At 32.5% G+C, this 22,360-nt stretch overlaps 4 protein-coding genes across 4 annotated transcripts in view; 2 read left to right on the forward strand and 2 right to left on the reverse strand.

Annotated features, from left to right (window-relative positions):
- LOC144844452 (carboxypeptidase E-like) overlaps positions 1 to 22,360 on the forward strand; it is a 231,843-nt gene that overhangs the window by 124,270 nt on the left and 85,213 nt on the right. The window lies entirely within an intron of this gene.
- On the forward strand, positions 522 to 3,128 carry LOC144845225 (cilia- and flagella-associated protein 299-like). Its single transcript, XM_078702408.1, has 5 exons — positions 522 to 691; positions 1,018 to 1,148; positions 1,295 to 1,528; positions 2,100 to 2,229; positions 2,896 to 3,128. Exons 1-5 carry the CDS (start codon positions 584 to 586, stop codon positions 2,992 to 2,994), a joined length of 702 nt encoding a protein of 233 aa, XP_078558534.1. The 5' UTR covers positions 522 to 583; the 3' UTR covers positions 2,995 to 3,128.
- Positions 3,332 to 11,372, reverse strand: LOC144845223 (uncharacterized). Its single transcript, XM_078702406.1, has 14 exons — positions 11,207 to 11,372; positions 10,767 to 10,849; positions 10,090 to 10,167; positions 9,637 to 9,768; positions 8,969 to 9,072; positions 8,596 to 8,718; positions 8,047 to 8,301; positions 7,565 to 7,691; positions 6,761 to 6,980; positions 6,142 to 6,331; positions 5,732 to 5,913; positions 5,053 to 5,295; positions 4,608 to 4,762; positions 3,332 to 4,481 (listed from the first exon to the last, which is right to left on the reverse strand). The coding sequence occupies exons 3-14, from the start codon at positions 10,164 to 10,166 to the stop codon at positions 3,785 to 3,787; spliced, it is 2,505 nt and encodes an 834-aa protein (XP_078558532.1). The 5' UTR covers position 10,167; positions 10,767 to 10,849; positions 11,207 to 11,372; the 3' UTR covers positions 3,332 to 3,784.
- Positions 12,621 to 19,748, reverse strand: LOC144845224 (uncharacterized). Its single transcript, XM_078702407.1, has 13 exons — positions 19,667 to 19,748; positions 19,195 to 19,298; positions 18,869 to 18,961; positions 18,646 to 18,777; positions 15,840 to 15,953; positions 15,363 to 15,611; positions 15,093 to 15,219; positions 14,776 to 15,001; positions 14,423 to 14,618; positions 13,910 to 14,091; positions 13,457 to 13,711; positions 13,194 to 13,336; positions 12,621 to 13,072 (listed from the first exon to the last, which is right to left on the reverse strand). The coding sequence occupies exons 4-13, from the start codon at positions 18,701 to 18,703 to the stop codon at positions 12,706 to 12,708; spliced, it is 1,917 nt and encodes a 638-aa protein (XP_078558533.1). The 5' UTR covers positions 18,704 to 18,777; positions 18,869 to 18,961; positions 19,195 to 19,298; positions 19,667 to 19,748; the 3' UTR covers positions 12,621 to 12,705.

The raw sequence follows: 22,360 nt of genomic DNA on the forward strand, positions 1-22,360 counted from the left end.
ACAAAATAACGTAAACACAAAGTTGACCTATGACAGTTCCTATAGCAACCAACCAATCAATTAAGCACGTGCTAACATCATTATGCAATTTAGTAATTGTTTCAAATACACAATTCTAATCAGATTGGTTAGATTAGTTTGAAGTTATAAAATAATTAAACAAAAAACAGCATGTAAAAAAAAATAGTCATTATAATAAATATTATAAACATTTTTTTTATTCAGTGGAAAAAAATCAGATTAAAAACCAATGAGAGGGAACTTCCCTGCTTTATGTTGCTAAGCGACAAGTGATTTGTTTGCCAGTATTAATACGCAATCAGTTTTAATTTGCATCGATTTGAATTCGGAAAAAGGGTTTATTGAGGGAAAAAAAAGTTGAAATCACGATAATATTATTATAATAAACATTATCAGTTGTGAAATGATTACATAAATAGTATAATTTGCAAAAATGTATGCACTATTTGATCCAAAATGTATCCGCCCATGTGTTCTTTGGCTTTGTTTTTATGTTTTCGGTCCATTTAGGTTGTGAAGTGGAAGAGTTCTTTTCATATTTCCAACTTTATTGTCTTAAATAATGGAAGAAGAGGTAGCTTCGGGTAGTGATAACATTGTCACAGAGTTTAGCACATATGAAGACTTTCTTGATTCTCAAATAACATCACTAGATCTTTATTATCTTGAGGTAAGTTAGGCACACAAATCCTCTAGCCTAGCTAGGCCTAGGCCTAACCGTTTTTGGTTGTTGTTGGTACGTGGAGCAGGCCGCCTAGCCAACCATCGGCGGCCTCGTAAGTGAGGTAGACCCAAAGCGCCTAGGCCTAGGGCCTAAGTGTGATCTAGGTGTAGCCCGCTTCGGTAATAGGCATGGCAAAATAGGGCCCCGGGCCTATGCCTGTAATTATTTACGGTTTATTTTTTGTTGTCTTCTTTCAATAAATAAATGTTATTGTTAATGTTATCATCACATTGTTTTTATTTAATTTTATAATTTGTTTTTTGTAAAAAAAGGATGAAGAATTAGCCCGGCAATTAGTTGAGCTTGGTTACAGAGGAAGCGGTGAAGTTTTAAAACGAGAAGAGTTTGAAGCTAGAAAACAAGCAGCCGAAGCAAGTCGACTTTCAAAGAGAAGTCAACAGAAGTTAGTGTGGCTTTTTATATAAACCTACTAACTAAGGGCCTACTGTAGGCCTAGCATTTAGGCCGAGTGTTTTTATTGTTAATTGTTATTAAACGTCAATAAAAATTTCATTTAATTCAATACATTTAAACTACTTATTTGTATAGAACACTAGCAAGTTCAGGAAAGCAACTGAAAAATCCATTTCTGAAAGCACTAGCGCAGAGAGAGGAAGCAAACAGAAGCGGCAAGATGACATCTATTATATTTATACGCGACAAAAACGGCAAAGGTCAGGAAATTTCTGGATACATAGATTTTGCGCACAGATTGAAAACCGAAGATTTCGAACCCTACTTTGCTGGAAAGAAACGATTACTTCCTAGGCCATCTGATCTTAGGTAAGCATGAACAAAACGCCGCGGTAATAATTAAGTCACGTTTTTACATTTTAACAGTAAAATAACAACATGTTCAAATCAAACTGTATTTTAATAATGAAATTGCATACACCAGGCCTTGTCTTTTGAAAATTATAGGTGTGCTACAAATTGCACTCCTCAATATATTCAGGTGTGCTGTTTGTATTTTGGTGTGTAGAAGTTTGCCAAATTTAAGGGTGTTGTAAATCGCACTCCTCAAGGACAGTTTAGGAGTGCGTTAGGTGAGTGATCGCACTCGCTCGCCTTAAAAGACAAGGCCTGATACACAATGCATTACAGAGAGTCAGATGTCAATTTGACAATTTATAACAATATTAAAACATCACATCACACAGTTACACACGAAAATAGTTTTTTAATAAAGATAAAACACATTACACACACAAATAATTATAAATTAAAAAGAGAAAAAGCACTGTATTAAAATTTGAATATGATGTGAATTAAACTAATTATGTACATGTATCTATTAACAATAACTATAAATAAACAACTGCACTATAATAGCATTTTAATTTCTTGATTCTAGTTTTTACAATTGGGAAACGCAAACTTCAACGTCGAATCCAACACCTAACTATCAAGTTATTGCGGAGAATGCAACAGGACTTTTATTTAAAAACAAGCGTGATAGAAAAATATTAAATGTAGACCCAAAGGTATGTTTAAATGCTAATGATTGATGCTAGTGAGCTCCCGTGTCATTTTTGGATGGTAGATTGAAGACGGAAGGACGAATGTTAAATCAACCATGTCATACAGTCTTGATAATAAACAAAATGCATGCAAAGATTAGTCTTGTCAGGATCTTAGGAAATGTGTTCTTTTGTGGGCTAATCCTAGATATCAAGAGTTTTAATTATGCTGCATTTTTTGTTTGTTTATGTATGTGTAACTCTCGTCCAACGCCCTGAAACGAAAGCTCACAATTTGTTGTTCAATGCTTAACAGTAAACCAATATTGTATGTAGTCCTATACAGTCTATCTAATACAACTATCCTAAAACAGCCTTTCTGTTCACAGGCCCATAGGTACATATTTATAGAATACATAAATTGTGAATACATAAAATATACAAAACAAAAGAGTTCATCCTATGAGAAACCTCTATTTGGGAGAGACCCCTGTTCAGTAGAAACTCCTTTCTCTTAAAACAAAGGGAAAAATAACAAAAAAAGGGCAATAATATTGCCCTTCGTGCTAACTCCTATTATTGGAACACTTTTTTATTTTTATCCCAAAGACTCCTATTTTTAAAGTAAAGAACCTCAAATTTCATTATTATATATTTCATGTGATATTTATATTGTATTTTTTTCAATAGGCTCCCACACCAGGTGACAACTCTACTAGAACACCTATAGACTGCCCTCAGTATATTCAAGTCGTAATCTATGATCACATCACCAGACGAAAGACGTAAACTTGAAGAATTTAGATTAGTAGTACATATTTTACCTATTACTGTAAATGTATTATTAAAGTTTATATAAATCAAATGTTAACAGTGTCGTGTATTAGTGGTGTCAATAAGAAGCTTTCGCCCCACTGGACTGTGGAGCTGTTGAGTAAAAAAGTCATACTGCACATGTGCAGAAATAATAATGGGCATGTTGGAGCATGTGCAGAATGACTTTATTACTCGGCAGCTCTGTAGTCTAGTCGAAAACGGAAGTGCCCATTTCAGTACATACACATTACCAATGTAACAGCATAATATTATGTTTGAGCAATTCAAATTTATTGATACATACTGTAATATGCCATATAGCTATTTAGCAGGCTTTGATTGGGATTACAACATGTAGGAAGTGAAAATAAACTTACTCCATTGTTACAGAAAACGAAATATGTTTGCAGAACGGATGTATTTATGGTGACAGTCTCTTCCCTATTTTCTCAAGTCATACTTTCAACCAAGACGATCAATCCTTAATTTTAACGTATACTTATTTACTTGCGATTATAATACATTTAAAAGCACATTTGATTTAATTTACAGCAAATATGGCTTTCCGTGTGCACTACCAATTAGTTTTTAATGGGCGTTTATTCGAGCGAGGCGGTACGGTCAATGCATTATACGAACAATTTGCTGTATATATTTTGTGTATTATTCGAGTGAGGGTGAGGGGTGTTTATTTAAAACGGGGCGTTTATTGAAATAAATATATTTTCTTACACACTTGTATCGTTGTGCATGGAATGTATACTCATGCTTTAGGTATCACGTAGATGTTATCTTGAGACGGAGAGATATCTTCGTATTCGTCATCATAAACTCCTGGAGAGCAGTCGTCTTTTTCTGACATCTTCGACACCTGATAACTGCCATCTTTTAAACGTATCAATCTATTACCTTTTGAAGCAGAGATATCTTCGTATTCGTCATCATCAACTCCTGGAGAGCAGTCGTCTTTTTCTGACATCTTCGAAACCTCATAACTGCCATCTCTTACCAATCTATTATTTTGAGAAGAAGACATATCTTCGTATTCATCATCATATATTCCTCCTGGACAACATTCGTTTTCTTCTGGCGACTTCGACGACTTACAACTATTGTCTTCCATAGGTACCAAGTAGAGAGTATCTTGATTGTTAGGAGTTTTATCTGGATGGAGAATAGTTTCGTAGATATCTTCATCAATTCCTGCACATCCGTCATCAACATCTTGATAGACATCTTCATCTGTCTGACCAATTATAGTACGTTTGATAAATGATGTCTCGTGACCAGTTTGAATATACGTATTACTAAGACCCTTCTCTGAAGGCATGTTCGGATTGTCTGCTAAATCACATACATGCTTTCTTCCTCGTTGCTTTTTGTGACGACAGATTACAGTTATAAGACATACCGTGGCTGCAAGAATAAATAGAAGCACCCCAGCGCCAACATAGATGAAACTATAAAGTAAAAAAAACAATATGGTTTTGAAGAAAAACTTAAAATGTAATTTGATCAATCATTCGCTTTCGTCCTAGTTGGAATCAAGCTTAAGGATGGGATACATTACATGTAAAATAGCTTACTTAACATACTGAAGCCATGATTGATTTTCCATTACGTCAATATGAACCAATACAAAATCCATTTTTGTGTTTCCGATAACGTCGGTGGCACGAATCCAAATTTGGTATGTTCCAGATTCTTCTTCGTCTTTAAAGTAAATATCGACAATTTCTTTCTATAAATTGCAAGCAAATTGAATTATTAGAATGCTTTAAAATAGTTTATAAAGACCTGTTTAAACACCTTTCTTACAGAAACAAATACAATTATTAGATAAACAAAAGGTTAATTCTTTGCTATATTTTGTTTCTGATTTATATTTAGCTTCGTTTGTTACATCTTTGCTCCAATAAACAGGCCTCTATGGTATTGTATTTTATATTGAAAGTAGGCTTACTGTGTTGTTTGAATAATTACTACAGTACTGTATAAAAATAGCAAAAATTATATGTTAAGGTAACCTACAAGTTTTGTTATATCTTTCCAATCTGGTTTCAGTAACGTTTCTCCTTCAGTGTCATCCTTTAAAAGTCCGAATTCAAATTTAATAATTCCATTTATATTATTAATAGCTGATACGGGACGCCCCGATGGATGTGCCTCTGAATCGTAATCCAATGTGACGTCATCATCGGTTTTAATTGCAAGTAAAAGACTTTCGTTCATGTGGAGTTTGTTTATGAAGTGACCATTCCATGATAACGTTACCTAAAAAATATATATACATTACCGAACGTTAATATTATACTTGTAAACATTACGATGCATAGGAATGATAAATATATAGATAATAATGAAACACCTTTAATCATGAAAATGTTTCCGAAAATGAAATGAATTATTATGTTGATACCGAAATAAGACTAGAAACCCTCCTTGCCACCATGTTCCAATGGTTCTTTTAAACAAATTTGACCAATATTCTGATGAAGCGCTTGCCAGAGGTAGTGATTTTTTAAACGAATGTTATAAGAAAAATATAGAGCAAGCAACTCAATATATTATTCAATGGATTATATAAATATATTGTTATCTTTGAAGAAATTGATAGTCAAACCTAAAAAAAAAAGAAAATGTTTTTTAACGAATAATATTTCGTGTATCGCTGATTATATAATAATAAAAATTCAGAAAAATAACGTACAGCTTCGTTTTTAAAGACTGACAATGTGCTATTGTCTATAATTGAGTCTTCACCAACTGTCAGATAGATTGGATTATCGTCAATGATACTGATTTCACTTTGGTTATCATAAATAAAACAACGCCGTGCATTACGTGTGTTTCCAGCGACATCATCAACCGTCAATATGACACAGTAAACACCTGTTATATTAAAGAACAATACGTTGTTGTGTAAGGTTCGTATTGGGGTGACTTTGAAAAGGCCGACTTTGTAAAAGGGCGACTTGATCACTCCCTATCACTAGGCTTAATTCTAAGCACAATGCAAAGTTATTTATGGAAATAACAGTATTTTAAAAATATATACAACTTCTGAATTAAATGTATTTACATCCGTTGATGACCACATGAACTTAAAAGCAAACTCACCAGTTGATGTCAGTTTAAATGTCACACGATATTCCCCACTTCTCTGTATATAATTTAGAGGACCAAAATCATCTTTGGGAATTAAAATATCATTTTTTGCTGCCATTTTGAAAACGCGGCACTTGTAAGGTTGTGCTGTCAATCTAGAAATATAGTCAGTCCATGCCGTCCAACTAATATTAACTTCAATCTAGAAGGAAACATAGCAGTGTATTTTTTCTACACATATAAATAAAATAATAAAAAGGTATTTATTGAAGTACAAAAACACCGTGTGTGTTAGTCATATTGAACACAACACATTTTAAAACACTGGTCTATAATGCAGAGTAACAATGTATTGTTGTACCAAGTAGTATAAAGTAAAAACTAGGAAGATACCCAAATCTCGTACAATAAATATTTTATTTTGGGGCAGAAACAAGAACTTTTTCCGTTTTATTTCTATAGAAATATGGAATACTGTACATTTAAGAATACTCATCTTCAGCTACAGTTACTCTAATTATATACATTTAATACAGTCAAGCATATAATAATAAATCATTATCCCTAGTTCTACCACAGCAAGCTGTCGTTTGACTAGAATACAATATTTGTACTCTTGTGTATATATTACCATTCTCGTATATGGATCACCAATGTCTAATGCATTCCCAACGCATGGCACAACTCCTTGTACAGAGCAATGTGTCGGCGGTTCAATATCAACCATTACATTCACATACATAGTTATACTTTGTCCTTTATAATATTCACGTTCAGTAAGATCACCAGTAAGTGAAAAGTTCTTCAGGTGAAGATATCCACCATTTGTCGAATCTGCTGTTAAGATCAAACTAAACCCACTCAACGATATTAGTGTCGTTAATTATTTTCATTAAGAATAATTATACGTATTGGTTAATTGTATAGCTACTACGAAGTAGCTTTGTGTGGTGTAGATAAGTCAATTGATTAGATGTTTTGCCCTACTCTGACTTGCATCAGAAAACACAATTACATTAATATACTTACTTTATTTGTTTATTGAGAGGTTTAAATAATACACAATGGTCTGGCGTAAAAGATGGGTCTTAGTGCCAACCACAAATTCATAAAGTCTACTGATAAACATTGTTTTATTCAACACTTATATTAATCTGTCATCGTAGATTCTTTTCAAACTGCTGGTCACATTTTGAACGATATCTTTACTATATTGTGTTAACTCTCCTTTGTTATTACAAATGTTTGTTTTTTTGACAAAAATAAGTAAAAATACCAAAATAACCTACAAAACTATTAATATTACCTAATATGATTGACAGTTTTGAAGTATTGCGCACATTGGTAATCAAGGAAGCCCAATAGCTAATAATAGCTTATTTGCATAATTCAGTAGGCTCTATATCAAATCCGGAATAAATACTGTAGGCCATACCTGTCACCGTGTCGAAGTTGTTCATTCAAATGTCCAAAGGCATCACAGGAATATAGTCCTTGCTTTGGATTGTCTAGACCAATGTTACCACCGCAATTCATATTTCCACTTCCAACAGCTTTATCTTCTACAAATAAAAATAAAACGTATATAAAGCACCTATACTGATTTTTAGATTAATCTTACTATTTAATATCTTATTTAACATATTAACGATTAATCTTATTTTATTTAAATGATCTAAAAAATGTAGGGTGGCCACTTTCAGCCGCACTGACTAAATACTATAACCAGATACTAATTTACTAGGTAAAGGAATATCTATTATATTAAATGATTATGCATCATTCTATCATTATATTATTAGATATACACATACATAAATAAAATAAATACAAGTACAAAACTCTCAAGACTCTCTTAACTACAATTATATACTGTATTATCAAAGCTGTGCAGAACCATAAGAACACTTCTCTCACCTCGAATATGTTTCCAATAAAAAGAAGAAGACGTAATACCAACTCTGTAATCGTAGATATAATATGGAAATGGATATTCATCCGACGAAGGACCAGAAAAGCTCGTTTGCCAATTGATGGAAAATGCATTACCGTCAACTGATGAATAGCTGTATGTGTGTGACGCAGTTGAATACACGCAAGGTATGTCAATGGAAGATATTCCATTGAGTTGTAGAGATATTGAACAGTTTGTTACTTTTGGTGGCACAGTGACTGTAAATTAGGATATCAGAAAGTAAGTATTTAAGGAATTTGTGTTTGATTCTAAAAAAACATAATTTGTTAAATCATCCATATCATACCAGTAACAAATAATGCACAATTATATATTGGTAATGTTCGACAATTATTCACTTATATTCATTATTTTGGGGGAAATTTTGTTCCATGTGATTTCAGGAATCCAAATAACATCATTACATACACTACAAAATGTATCTTATTAATTCCAAATTAACGTGTTACTGAAATATGAATTTTGATTTTCCATAGAATACAATAACTTACTGTTCATGCAATTGTCTTTGTCATCGAACTCGAAATCACAGTAACATTTATACGTATCATCACCTATGAGACCACAAGTACCCGGATAACACGACTTGCTATCACTTCTCAATGAACACGTTCCTTTAAAATAATATCGAGTAAATGACTAGTTGATCCTCAATAGATTTAGAAAAAAGCAAGGCCATATACATGGCTGCAGTCGCGTGCTCAAGTTAGTGTTTACCGACCAACCGACATAGTGAGCTGTAGAGTCGCGTTGCACGCGATTAAATACACACAAAAACACTAAATCGTAATACTGATGCGATGATAGAAAGAATAAAGACAAATAAATGAGAAAAAGCAATATACATCAAAGTTAAACACTTACGTCCGGTACACTCGTTGCTACCAGGAAGCGATGAATACCCACTGCAGCAATGATATGTATTTGAATAAACTGTTCTGTACCTAGTGACCGATCGATATGCTTTTCTATAATAATTAGACAAACAAGTAGAGTATCAGGAATAAAAGTAGTTTTGTTCCACAATGAATAAGTAAAGGTTTTTGTGTATCAAATTTATACATAATTCCAAAAAAATAATACAGATGCTGGACATTATAGCCCTACTGTGTAATAATGATAATACTATGCATGGACTTATATGGCGCTTTTAACTTAAGTGAGAAAGTGCTTGGATTATGGATTAAAAAAATTAAAAGACTGTAATTACAAGAAAATACATGATGATATGATGTCTAATTTGTTAAGAACATGTCGTATATAAGTGAAAAAAAGGCAAAAATGATTAAAAACCAAGGCCACAATTACACCAAAATAAAAGAAATGACTAATAAACGACACCAACAATACAACATACAAGTATAGCGTTTTCAGATATTTCCTAAAAAGTTCAACATTTGGCAAAAGTTCGAAAAAAGAAAATGTCATTTGTTCATAAAATTGTCACCAAGATCGTTATTACTGATGAAATAAATATGCAGTATTTGTATCACCATTAAACTGTGCTATTTGAAAATATTTTCACAACTCACCGGTAACGAGTTCTCCTACAACGGTCCCAACCAAAAGCGCCACACTTAGTGTATGTCGTATAACTTGACGAATATGACTGGCTGGTGCTGTACACCTCTGATGAACTTACTAGTGTAGTACATACGTTTTTCCTTTATTTTGTTACAAAAGAACATGGAAATGTACGTTTATTCATTATTGCTTCTTTTCCCCTTTAATTGAAATTAATTTTTCAAATTCTGTATTTGAAAAGCAGTGTTAAAAACACAAAGGATTAATAACAATTCAAATAGAAACAGTTGCACGGCATCAGATTCTGAGATATTTAATTTTGTTTAAACACAAAGAAGGGTTTATGTAAATAGAAAAACAGATCTTCTTTCAAAGTAGTGTGATATGCAAGTATTTATTATTATAAACATAAAATAAAAAAAAATTGTCTTAAAGTTAAGCTCTTAAACATTATTACTAACCCATTTGGATTCAAAGTATGCACGTGATTCCATAAAACTATATTGAAAACTACGAGAACCAAGTAACGGAGTGCCATTCTGTAAAGTAGAAGTAAAATGGTTAAAGCCAGTGTCACGCAAAATTAGGTTCTATTGTAAAATTAAGTTCCCAACTTAATTTTCCATCCAAGGCGCTAAATTAGAAAACTACACGTAAGTTCAGTGTTACATCATATTCAAAATATTATTAGACAGAAAAACTAGTTTATTTTACAAAAATTCAATCTCGTTACAACGAGACACACTTATATGTTGATTATTATCTTTATTTTGGGGGGTTTTCAAAATAGAGAAAGTGTGTCAAAAACATTGTGACCAAATTACATCATGTGACCATTGTTTCGATACTTCATTTCCTCGTCGGAAAGAGTTTAGTTTCTATAGCTTAAAAGCAGTTTGTTTGCTACTCATATAATATTACAGAAACAATTAGGCCTAATCTGAATGTTCAAGCCTCTTAGAAGACATAAGTATACAATAAAACAATATTATAAAACGTACTATATTGGCACCGTACGGATTTTGTACAATATAAATATAAGTCGTCTTTATACGAGGGCTCTTTGTAACTTGAGAATCAGGTAATAATACGGCTCAGTCAAATTTAACCATTTTAGTTTATACATAGTTGAACTTACCAAAATCAGATCGGCTAATTTTCAGCTTAGAAACTTGAGTAAAAGAAACTGAAGTAGAACATTGATACCACTGGATGTAGACACTACATTTTACGACGAGGGAATGAAGCATCAATCAATACATAAAATGCTAATAATGTTAATAATTTGTGTTTATATAAACAATAGGCCTACATTATTGTCAACAAATGATATCATTAGGTTAATGTTTCGAAACCTTACTTCCTCGTCGAAAAGAATTAGTTTAAATAGCATAAGGATTTATCAAATAAATAATATGAGTAAACGTACATTACATAAATTTGTCTATTAAGTCTAGTCTATCAAGAAATTCATGTAGTAACATAGCTCATTAAACGTCATTCTAAACTAGTTGATAAACCAATTCTGATCAGAGAATTAAATGGCTAATATTGTTGGTTAAACAGTTTACTACTCACCATATGAGATTAGGTAATTTCCAGCTTAGTTTGAAACCTGCAGACCTGACAAATGTATGTAATCCACTGAAACACGGTATGTAAAATCGAAACCACCGGATGTACAAACGAATGGTTTTTCCAACGAGGAAATTATTATATGCTGCTTCAACAGTCATATGTAACATTACCTGATTGGAAGTTTCTAAAAAGAACCCCTAATGGGGACACTTCGGGACCCATAATTTGGATGTCCCGTGATTGGCCGCAGGTGTTATACTAATAATAATAATTATAGTATATTTCCCCTTGTATATTTCACGAGAAAGTTTCCCCTTAAAAGAAATGTCAAAGGAGGCGTTCTACGTAATTAAGAACAAATAGAATATTTAAATTGAAATGAATAAAGGTGGTAGTTAACCACAAAAGATAAAAAAAAAACAAAAAACAAATAGAATATTTTATTATTAAATGATTTCAAGGCTACATAATGTGTTATAATATATTTCCCCTTGTGTATTTCCCCTTAACAGAAATGTCCCATGAGTAGAGATGTCTCAAATGATTATTGAATGGTTTCAAGGCTACATAATGAAAAAGACAACGATGCAGAGTAGGCTACATTGTCAACTTCATATCCATAAAATGTCCTTAATTGCTCCTTCCATTTGTTTTTACATTATTAATAGGTCTATCTGTTCAATATTCAAAGCTTAGTTTCTATAAAAATCACTACTCTGTATGTACTCTGTATGGCCGACAGCTATCTCCGACTTTATTGTATCAATATGGTACTACAGTACGCATGCGCATTGTCACCAAAACAACAACAACGTCCCGTTCTTAGACGTCCAGTTAAAAATACTTCTGGTTTTGTGAAAGCAGAAAGGGCAAAATGCATTAAAACATAAGCCTACCTAGCTTGTGGTCCGGACACTATGGTACCGTTGGATGCATTCTCACAGTACAACCCACTTTTCTTAACTTACATACATTGCTTTTCATTCTGATGTCTTTGAATTCCTGTAGACTTTTGTCGTAGAGACAACAATTTACGGAATTTATTTAGAAGTTGGTCGCTGCCATCATCGCGAAATTTGTGGACGAAAAAACAGACGAGGAGACTCCCACCGCGACTGAAAGTCAGTGTTTGATCCTAGTAGTTACGATTTAACAAAAATGTGATATTGATTCATTTACTATTTTAATACAACTTGTAATTCGTTTATATACAGGAGTTTAACTTACTTTCAAGTTAGGAATCATATATTACGTTTTTTGATGAAATAAACACAATGTCTATGACATTGTAGTACACTGGTGTTAATATCTGCCTACACTATCAAACTAGTTTTACAAAAAAAAGTGTGATGTGCCCAAATATGGTAGTAATATGACATGGGCACATCACATTTTTGTCACATAAAGTTTGATAGTGTAGACAGAGCTTAAGAGATTTGATTTTCAACTATTTGGTATGGTATGTAGACTCAGCTTTAAATCCGAAACATTCGTATTCGTCACCATCTTTTTAGGCCTTTCGTAAACCTGATGTATAGTATAGATTTCCCTTTCTTCCTAATAGAAGGTTGACCAGGATTAGCGACTTCGTAGATATCATCATCTGCTGTACATTTTTCGGCAATATCTTCGTAACAGCTGTCATTTGCTTCACCAACCGTACGTTTGAAAAAAGATGTCTCGTGACTTTGGTTTGTGTTACTGATGTCATGTTGGTATAAATCCTCATTTTTTTCTACTAAATCGCTTTCAGCTTTGCGTTTATTTCGGCGTCGCTTCTTTTTATAACGACAGATCAAAACGAGAAGACACACTGCTGCCAGATTAAATATTATCCCACCAGCACCAGCATATATTACACTTTGACTATAACATATAAAAAAACAAAAGAAACGCATGTTTTAATATTCTTCTGTACTTTACATATTCAGAGCCTATACGACTTCAGATAATGGCGCTAAATACAGTGGATATGCAACTGACTTACAGCGACGATTTCTTTTCTACACCGATTAAATTAACTGACATAAAATCCGTTCTGGTGTTTCCGATGACGTCAGTGGCTCGAATCCAAAATTGGTAACTTCCAGATTCTACTTCATCACTGAAGTTAACATCGACAATTGCCTCCTAAAATGCAACGTAATATAATAATAGGCCTACTTTGTTAATAATATACAGCAATCAAATATATCTGTTATCTAAGAGTTGCTAATGAACAGAAACATAAGTCATGGTAAGTTAACCTACAAGATCTGGTAAAGTTTTCCAATCTGGTGTCAATGACGTTTTTCCTTCAATAGCCATTTCTTCCTTTAAAAGTCCAAATTCAAACTTTATAATTCCATTTGCATTTTCAATGGCAGACAAGGGGCGTCCTGCTGGATGTGCCTCTGAATCGTAAGCTTCCTGGAATGTGACGCCATCATTCGATATAATTGCAAGTAAAATACTTTCGTTCACATGTAGCTGATTTATGAAGTGACCATTCCATGATAACGTTACCTATTGACATTTTTAAAAGAATTATAGTTACAATTTTATAATAGGCCTATTCAACATTGACAGAATATAACGTTATCTACGCTTGTTAGGGCCAATAATTACTCAAATGTAAAATTAATACTATTGTCAAATAAAGATATATCAGTTAGATGAAGAAAAAAAACAATAATTGATCCGCCAAAAAATGAAATAACTTACATTTTCAACAACGTTTATGGACACATCAGAGTTATTATTGAATGTCTCTCCATCAATTGTTAAATAGATAGAATTATCATCAACGATACTGATTTCACTTTGGTTGTCATAAATAAAACAACGCCGTGCATTACGTGTGTTTCCAGCGACATCATCAACAGTCAATATGACACAGTAAACACCTGTATGAAAAGACATATTTAAAAAACAGGACGTTGTTTTGTGAGACTTCTATTCTATATCATTATACTTATTACTAAGATAGGTGGACACAATGTAAAGTAAACTTTTAGGAAGCTACCGTCTTGGATACAGTACTGTATCCTATTGTAGCTACTCCAGATGTTTCGCGAAACCTATATTTTACAATATTATAAATAGTCGAACCATACGGTAAATTTGATGATACAGATGATTGATAACATGTTTTTTTTTGTTCACGGTAGATCTTCTGTTATAGTCAGTCAGAAAAACACGAGTATTTCGGTACAGTAACACCAACATTCAACTTACCAGGCGATGGAAGCGGCCTAAACGTTACATTATATCCATCGCCACTCTGTGTGTAATCTAAAAGACCGAAGTCATAATCAGGAATTAAGTTATCGTGTCTGGTTGCCATTTTTAAAACGCGACACTCGTAAGATGGCCGAGCTGTCAATCCAGAAACATAGTCAACCCATGACGTCCAACGAATATCAACTTCACTCTAGAAGAAATCATAACTTTATCGTAAGTAGGCCCTAAGATTACTATTATTAATATACTTTTCCACATTATGACAATTTTACACCCTACTTCATCATGTTTTCAACCGTAAACATTTGAAATTGTTTTTTCTTTATATGATGGAAGATAGTTCTTACAGATCTTGTATATGGATCTCCAATGTCTAATGCATTCCCCACGCAGGGTACATCTTGTAAAGAACAATGTGTCGGCGGTTCAGTATCGACCTTTACATTCACATACATAGTTACAGTTTGTCCAACATAGTATTCACGCTCGTTTCTTTTATTCCCAGAAATTGAATAGTCATAGTTTTTCCGTTCAATATATCCACCATTTGTTGCATATGCTGAAAATAACAAACTAACAAAGAATAATGTTGTTAGAATTTTGAACTGGAATAAAAATAAAGTAATCTTCGTCTGTAATTACAATGAATTAAATGACATCTTACCTGTCTTTGTGTTTAAGTTGTTCACTTAACCTTGCAAACTTTCTACAGTAATGCAACCCTTGCTTTGGATTATCAGGACCAATGTTAAAATCACAATTAATGTTTCCATTTTCAATAATATTTTCTCCTAACAAACAATTTGGATAGTTAGTGCTTAACAAACAACTGAAATAATGAAATTTCTAGCAAACACGAAAATATGATCTAGATGCTAGGACTAGGGCCTACTTTTAGTGTACATACACAGTACATTTACTGTACAACACTCACCTCTGGTGTGTTCCCAATGAAACGAAGATGACGTAATACCAACTCTGTAATCGTAGATATAATATGGAAATGGATATTCATCCAATGAAGGACCAGAGAAACTTGTTTGCCATTTGATGGAAAATGCTTTACCATTAACTGAGCTGTACATGGGTGACGCAGTTGACAACAGGCAAGGCATGTCACTGGAAGATATTCCTTTTAGTCGCAGAGATATTGAGCAACTTGTTACTTTTGGTAGTACACTAACTGTAATTCACAATACAAATACTGTATCAATACTATTGACTAATTAAGCAATTGTAATTAATAAATAGAATAAAACATTTTTAATATAGGCCTAGATAAAAATATTAATTTTCAACATACAAATTACAGTGAACACCAAACAAAATATCTTATTTGATCATAATCTCCATTCTTGTTTTTCTTTCAAACTTAAAATATAAAAATAATATAACATTTAACATAGCTTACTGATCATGCAATTGTCACCTTCATCAAACTGGATGTCGCACGAACATGAATCTGATGTGATTCCACAAGTACCCGGATAACATGATCTGCTATTCCTTCTCCATGAACATATTTCTGTAGAGAACATGAACTATATATAAGTAATGTTAATGACCTCAGCATTTTAGCTGCTAAAATAGTTTTATATAGGTATGTATATTATATATCTATGTATCTATTAAGATACTCCGAATTAAGTTCGTTATTATTAAGTTATCATTCATTGGACATTCGTTGTTTCTCCACATACGACAATTTGCCTAGTATCTTGGGAACATTCGTTAAACACAGCATCTCATGTGTATCACATGCGGTGTCTCTATCCTGTAAGGTTAGGCCAGGGAAGAGTTAAATTACTGTATTATTGTAATTTAACTCTTCCCTGGTTAGGCTATCTGTTACCAGGTGATACGTGGGAAACACATGCTGTATTGCGGAATTTTCCTATGATACTAAAGAAATTTAGATGAAGTATGGAGAATCGAAAAGAATACTGAGGGGTACAGTATATGATTTATAATTAGTTATCCGCTTGGTATACCAAGCGGATAACTCCTTGTAATTGTATGAGATCAATATTTTTTTTCTGTATTATTCTTCTTTCCTTCCTTCCTTTTTGTGAGTCGTGTTCCTCTAAAATGTGTAAACATAACATTTCATAACTTTGACAACATATGGGCATTTACGTGAAGTTGTGCACCTCCTATTTTTGAATGACGTCATAGTTGCGCAACGTGACTTATGCGCAATTTTATGAATTTCAATGATTGATCATAGATTAAAAACCAAAAGTCATTTAGTATTGACACTTTGACAAAATTTAAGTCATATCAGGGGCAAACTTTCTACGGATTAAAAATGGCATGTTTGACAAGAAGTTACGCGCGCACGCGCATTTAAAATTTCAAAATGCGCAAAATTAATTTCTAATCAACTTTTTACGCGTTTCTTGTCATTTTGAGCATGTCAAAAATTCCCACGTGCGCGCAATTTTTTATGCGCGCGGTGCGCACATAGCGTTAAAAACATATTTTTTTCTCTTGAATTATATTTTTCAAGCCTTTCCCAGTGATTTTGAAAACAATTTAGACCTTTTCCAGTTTAAATAACGCCATACGAACACGTTGAATTAGACAATTCGTGCGCGTTTTTTATGAAAAAGCTTAAAAAATCGTCAAAATTATGTCTTTTTTTAAACAGTCATAGTTTCTAAAGTAAACCGTTAACCGTTTATTTTTATTACAAAATCTAGAAGTTGATGAGTTGTAGATATCGGATCATGCATCAATAAGGCTAAAAAAACATTGTGACGTCATCGTATGGCCACACGAATGTAAAATATAGGATTTTTGTCTCTTTCGTTATTGCTCATCACATTCAATGGAGCGCATCGCGCTTATCTGTATTCCTTTTTCTCCTACATTTATATATTGTGTAGGTCAATCAACTTTCTTTAGCATGAGATAAAAATATTTTAATTTTTATGACGTCATCATGCCTAAAAATTTTAATTACGTGGGTCATTAATTTCATCTTTACAGTAAATTTTAATCTGTAATAGCTCGTAAGAATAAAATGTGATAATCACGATTAAAACGTTTTCTGGAAGCTATTGGATTGTAGATACGAATTCATGTAAACATTTTGCCAATCGGATGTTGTGACGTCATCATATGGCCAGTTGAATAAAAAAAGTCGTATTTTCATATTTTGCGTAATAGTTCATCACATTTAAAAGGGTGCGCATCTATATTTTACGTATTCAAATTTCTTCTACACGTTAATATGTTGTTCCTGAGATAATTTCCTTCTGAAATTGCTATCTAAGTGTTTCATTTTGATACCGTCGCCATGTTAAAAATTTGAATAAATGGCGGGTCCCGTAATTTCACCTATTCTACACTGTATGTAATATGTATACAGCTTATACTGTTTGCATGTATATACTATATGACACAAAATTCAGCACTAACAGCATATCATATTCTTCAGTTCTTGTCATAATGCCATAATCTTTATCTGTGTGCAATATTCCAACGTATGACGTGCACGTGGCGTTTGTCGTGGTGCGGATAACTAACTCGTCAAAGTGACGAGTTTCATGTCTAGTTTATTCTTTAAAACATCAATAGCACCTTTGTTTATCTTTCAAAGAGGAAGACAATTTATGAAAATTAGGACGCAATAGAAACCTTTCGATTTAATGTGTGGAGTGGAGTTGTGGCTTGGTGGTTATGATGCTTGGCTACCACTCCAAGGGTCCTGGGTTCAAGTCCCGTCATATGTCAGGATTTTTTTAAGGACAAAATTACAACTCCACTCCCAACAAAGACTTGTAATAAGACTTTGTTTATGTAGAGCATCTTGTGTATATGTTTGTCTTGTGAACCTCTGAGGGTCCCTAATGATCAGCAATTGCTGGATGGATCACCCTCTTTAAATATGGTAAAAAAAAAAATAAAAAAAATGTAATTTTCAACAACGAATCATTCGTTTCACTTCAACTGAAACTAAAACGTTTATAATTCACTACATTTATTTAGTTTATTTATTATTTTATTTTATTCAGTTGACAACCAACAGCGATGAAACCGCCTCTAACAGGTTGAATCTAAACATAATAAACATATCGAACAACAATGGAATCGCAACTCAAAAAGTGATATATAGATATATAGAGAAGGAACTCCGAATATACTGTAATAAACTCCTTGTTTGGAACACCATAGACACATCAAACCATGTAGTACGAATTAATTAAACTTACTATTACATTGCCCATTAATTAGTTGATAAGCTTTAATGTCGTCATTAATGTGATACATACATCTTGTGCAGAATGAATTTGAACGTGTGGAACAATCTACAACTTGGCAATTATCAATATCTGTTGTACAAGCTGGAGAAAAAAATAAACTATTTGTAGATAATCGTATATAACACAACATAACAGTATGTTTAAAATATTAAAAACATGTGAATAACTTTACTGTATTGACATGTTGGTCCATGGTATCCCCGTTCGCATTCACAGTGATTAGGCTCGTCACACACTCCATTGATGCAATCAAACTCACATATAGCTAAAATAGAAATTTAACGTAAAATCTTGTTTATTATATTATTCATTTGTTCATCTGTTTTTAAACCTTCATTCGCGATTGAACTTATATTCTTTAGAAACCTCTGAGTTTGCTTCTTCTGTAGATTCTATGCATATATAAAGGTACCTGCTTATACTCATCCTGGATGAAAATATCCTATTCCACACTACATGGTACAAACTTAATTCATGCTAAATCAGTTAATAACTTACGTTTGGTACACTCATTACTACCAGGATATGATGTATACCCACTGCAACATTTATATGTTTTGGTATAAACTGTTCTATACCTAGTGACCGATCGATATGATGTTCTGTAATTTAAGAAAGAAGTCGACTTTCAGTGGTGAAATAATTTTCTTTTTTTTATTTTAAATTACTATATCAGGCATATTTAAAAATAGGGATTGATTGACTGACATTAAGAATGGGGTGTCATACGCAGCAAAAGTGTACACAGATGCATTGTATATTTCACTTTTACTTGGTACGGCGCCAAATACAGTTGGTCAACCAATTTCTTTACCGGTGGTACTTCCTACCGCCACGGCTTATTTTAAAGGTCATTGTTCTATCTTTAATATAACACGGGAGAACCGTCATTGTCAAAAGTATAAAATCTTTTTTTTTATACTGTGATATTAAGGAGTGATCTTCAATAACATTTGAAAGTATAACTTACAGAAAATGGGTTCTACCACAACGGTCCCACAACAAAAAGCCACAGGTAGTGTATGTTCTATAACTTGTAGAATATGACTGACTGATGCTGTACATTTGTGACATACTTGTTGAAGTAGTACATACGTTTTGTCTTCGTTTTGTTACAAACACATAAAAAAGTATGTTTATTCATTAGCGTCTTTTCAACGTTAAAAAATGTCAAGAATTTCCAAAAATAATAACAAAATAAGAAATGTAGGCCTACATTGAAATGCATACAGGATAGGCTAGTTTCTTAGAACGGGATGATTTTATACTAATAGAGTAGAATATTTTATTTTAAAAGAAGATTATCAAACGGATTGCTCACTTGCAATACAAAAAAGGAATGTACTCAAAAGATGTTTTAAGTACAAAATAAATTGCTGACCACATTGATGCCTGTTTTGTACTCTAGCATGTTATACAGAACATTAAGACATATTGTGTACTTTATTTATTAACACATTAAGCTAAATACTTAAAATTATTATTACTAACCCATATGTGTTCAAAGTATGCACATAGTTCCATAAGAATACATTGATAACAACTACAAAAACCAAGTAACGGGGAGCCATACTGTGAAGTAAGTAAAACGGTTAGGTTAGTTGCAAAATTACTTTCCGAAATGTTATTTCCATCTAAGCTAAATTAGGTAAGATTGCAAAACTAAGTTGTGTTTTGTTTTAAGTTCAGTGTTAAGTATTATTAATATACTTAATGACATCATTTTTAAAATACTATAAGATAGAAGATAGATAGTATAAGTCTTTCCTGATAGTAATGTTTCAATCTTACATACAATATTGTTATATTAATAATATGGTTTTTCATAGTGTGGATCTACTGACTCTTGTGATCGATACTTTACTTCCTTTCAGAAAGGAATAGTTTATTGAAGATGTCCGATACTCTAAGTGTTAATTCGAGTGTTTTAGTTATCAACTGAATTTTATGGTATAGTAATCTAAGTAAACAGAACCGCAGTATTTTTAGGATTCTAAAATCGGCCATTTGATCCGAAGTTGTTTTGTTTTGATATCAATTCTGTTCTTCAGAAATTAGACACCATTACAGGATTTTCCATTTTGAATATAACATATGAATAAATATAATAACTAACGCCCTAAAAAGTGCAGTACTTGACTAAGAAATTCATTTACTTACTCAGTTTATATTTATAATGCTAACTGACCGATGATTTCCAGAGCAATACCACCACATGCTATAATTTGTATGCAGTCCCTGCAATAAAATACATTTTATTTTGTGAATAGGCTTCGTATACTATTACAGAAATAAACGCACAGAATGTTTAAAAATTCAAATTTGAAAACAAAAACAGCATACCAGACTACAAAATGTGACGTAATTTTCGTTATCCGGTATAGATTCAAAATATTATCAAGCTATATTTAAATTATAAATAATAGAGAATCTTCTTTGTTAAGAAAGGCACTTTTAAATGAAAAATCATCATTATCAAAAATATAAACGATTTTAATCAAACAAGACAATACACATACATTCTATCTTGAAATTAACTTACCAAATGAATCTTACTTTAAAAGGAACTGACCAAGCAAATACTCGTATTCAGCTGAAAGACAATATGCTAAATAAATATCCTCGGATTTAGAAACTCCTTTCAATGAGGAAATAAAGTCCTTCAATATTGGTAACAAGTTAATGACAATTTAACTACTTATGTGTCAGGAAGAAGTAAGTACCGTAACATTATTCTGTTTTTATTTCTTATTTACAAGCAACTCAAGTCACAAAAAAAACCAAAAAAAATGCATTAGGGTTTGTGAACTTCAGTGAGTCCAAAATGCGCAAAATTATTTTTCCTAAATACGTTAACTTGAGGGCGCTAAACTAATAAATAAATGCGCGATTCTTTCCAAAATACATCAACTTGAAGAAGCTATTAATTTTCCACAAACATACGTCAATCTGACGGCGCTTTTATTTTTTTTTCCAAAATACGAGAATTGTCCATGACACGTCAATGCAATTTATGATTATATTATGTTTTAGTTCAGTAAGAAAATGGATTACAATTATTACTAAGTCTATGCTTCATTTATTTTTAATTACGAATGTATTTCGTTTGAAACTATAATGTACTTATTTTACGTGAAGAAACGTCGTGTTATATTAGGATACTATTTGATATACACGATATACATATGATACACGTTGAGTTCTGACGATAAAGGCAACATTTGGAAAGGCTCCCTAGAAAATTGTTGACACCCAAACGTTGACGTAATTTGTAAAATTAATAACGACCCTACGTTGACTTTTTTTATTTAAAGATCGCGTGTTTTGGAAAAATTTTCGAATTTTTGAAAATTGTTTGCGCCTTCAAGGTAAAGTATTTTGGTAAATTAATAGCGCTTTCTAGATGAGGTGTTTTGGATTAGTTTAGCGCCCTCAAGTTGACGTATTTTAAGAATTCTGCGTATTTTGGACTGACGCGAGTATTACGTGTAGTCATGAAGAAATAACAGTAATACAGTAAGTTAACTAAATTATTTCTCCATGGTGTAGTAGACGAACGACGTTATATCATACGTTATATTATAGCACTGCACAAGTTTACCAAAATCACTGCGACTGCAGATGATCTCGTGATGAAAATGTAGTAAATAGCATTTCAGTTGTA

This window comes from Antedon bifida, chromosome 6, assembly GCF_963402885.1.
Source record: "Antedon bifida chromosome 6, ecAntBifi1.1, whole genome shotgun sequence".
NCBI lineage: Eukaryota > Metazoa > Echinodermata > Crinoidea > Comatulida > Antedonidae > Antedon > Antedon bifida.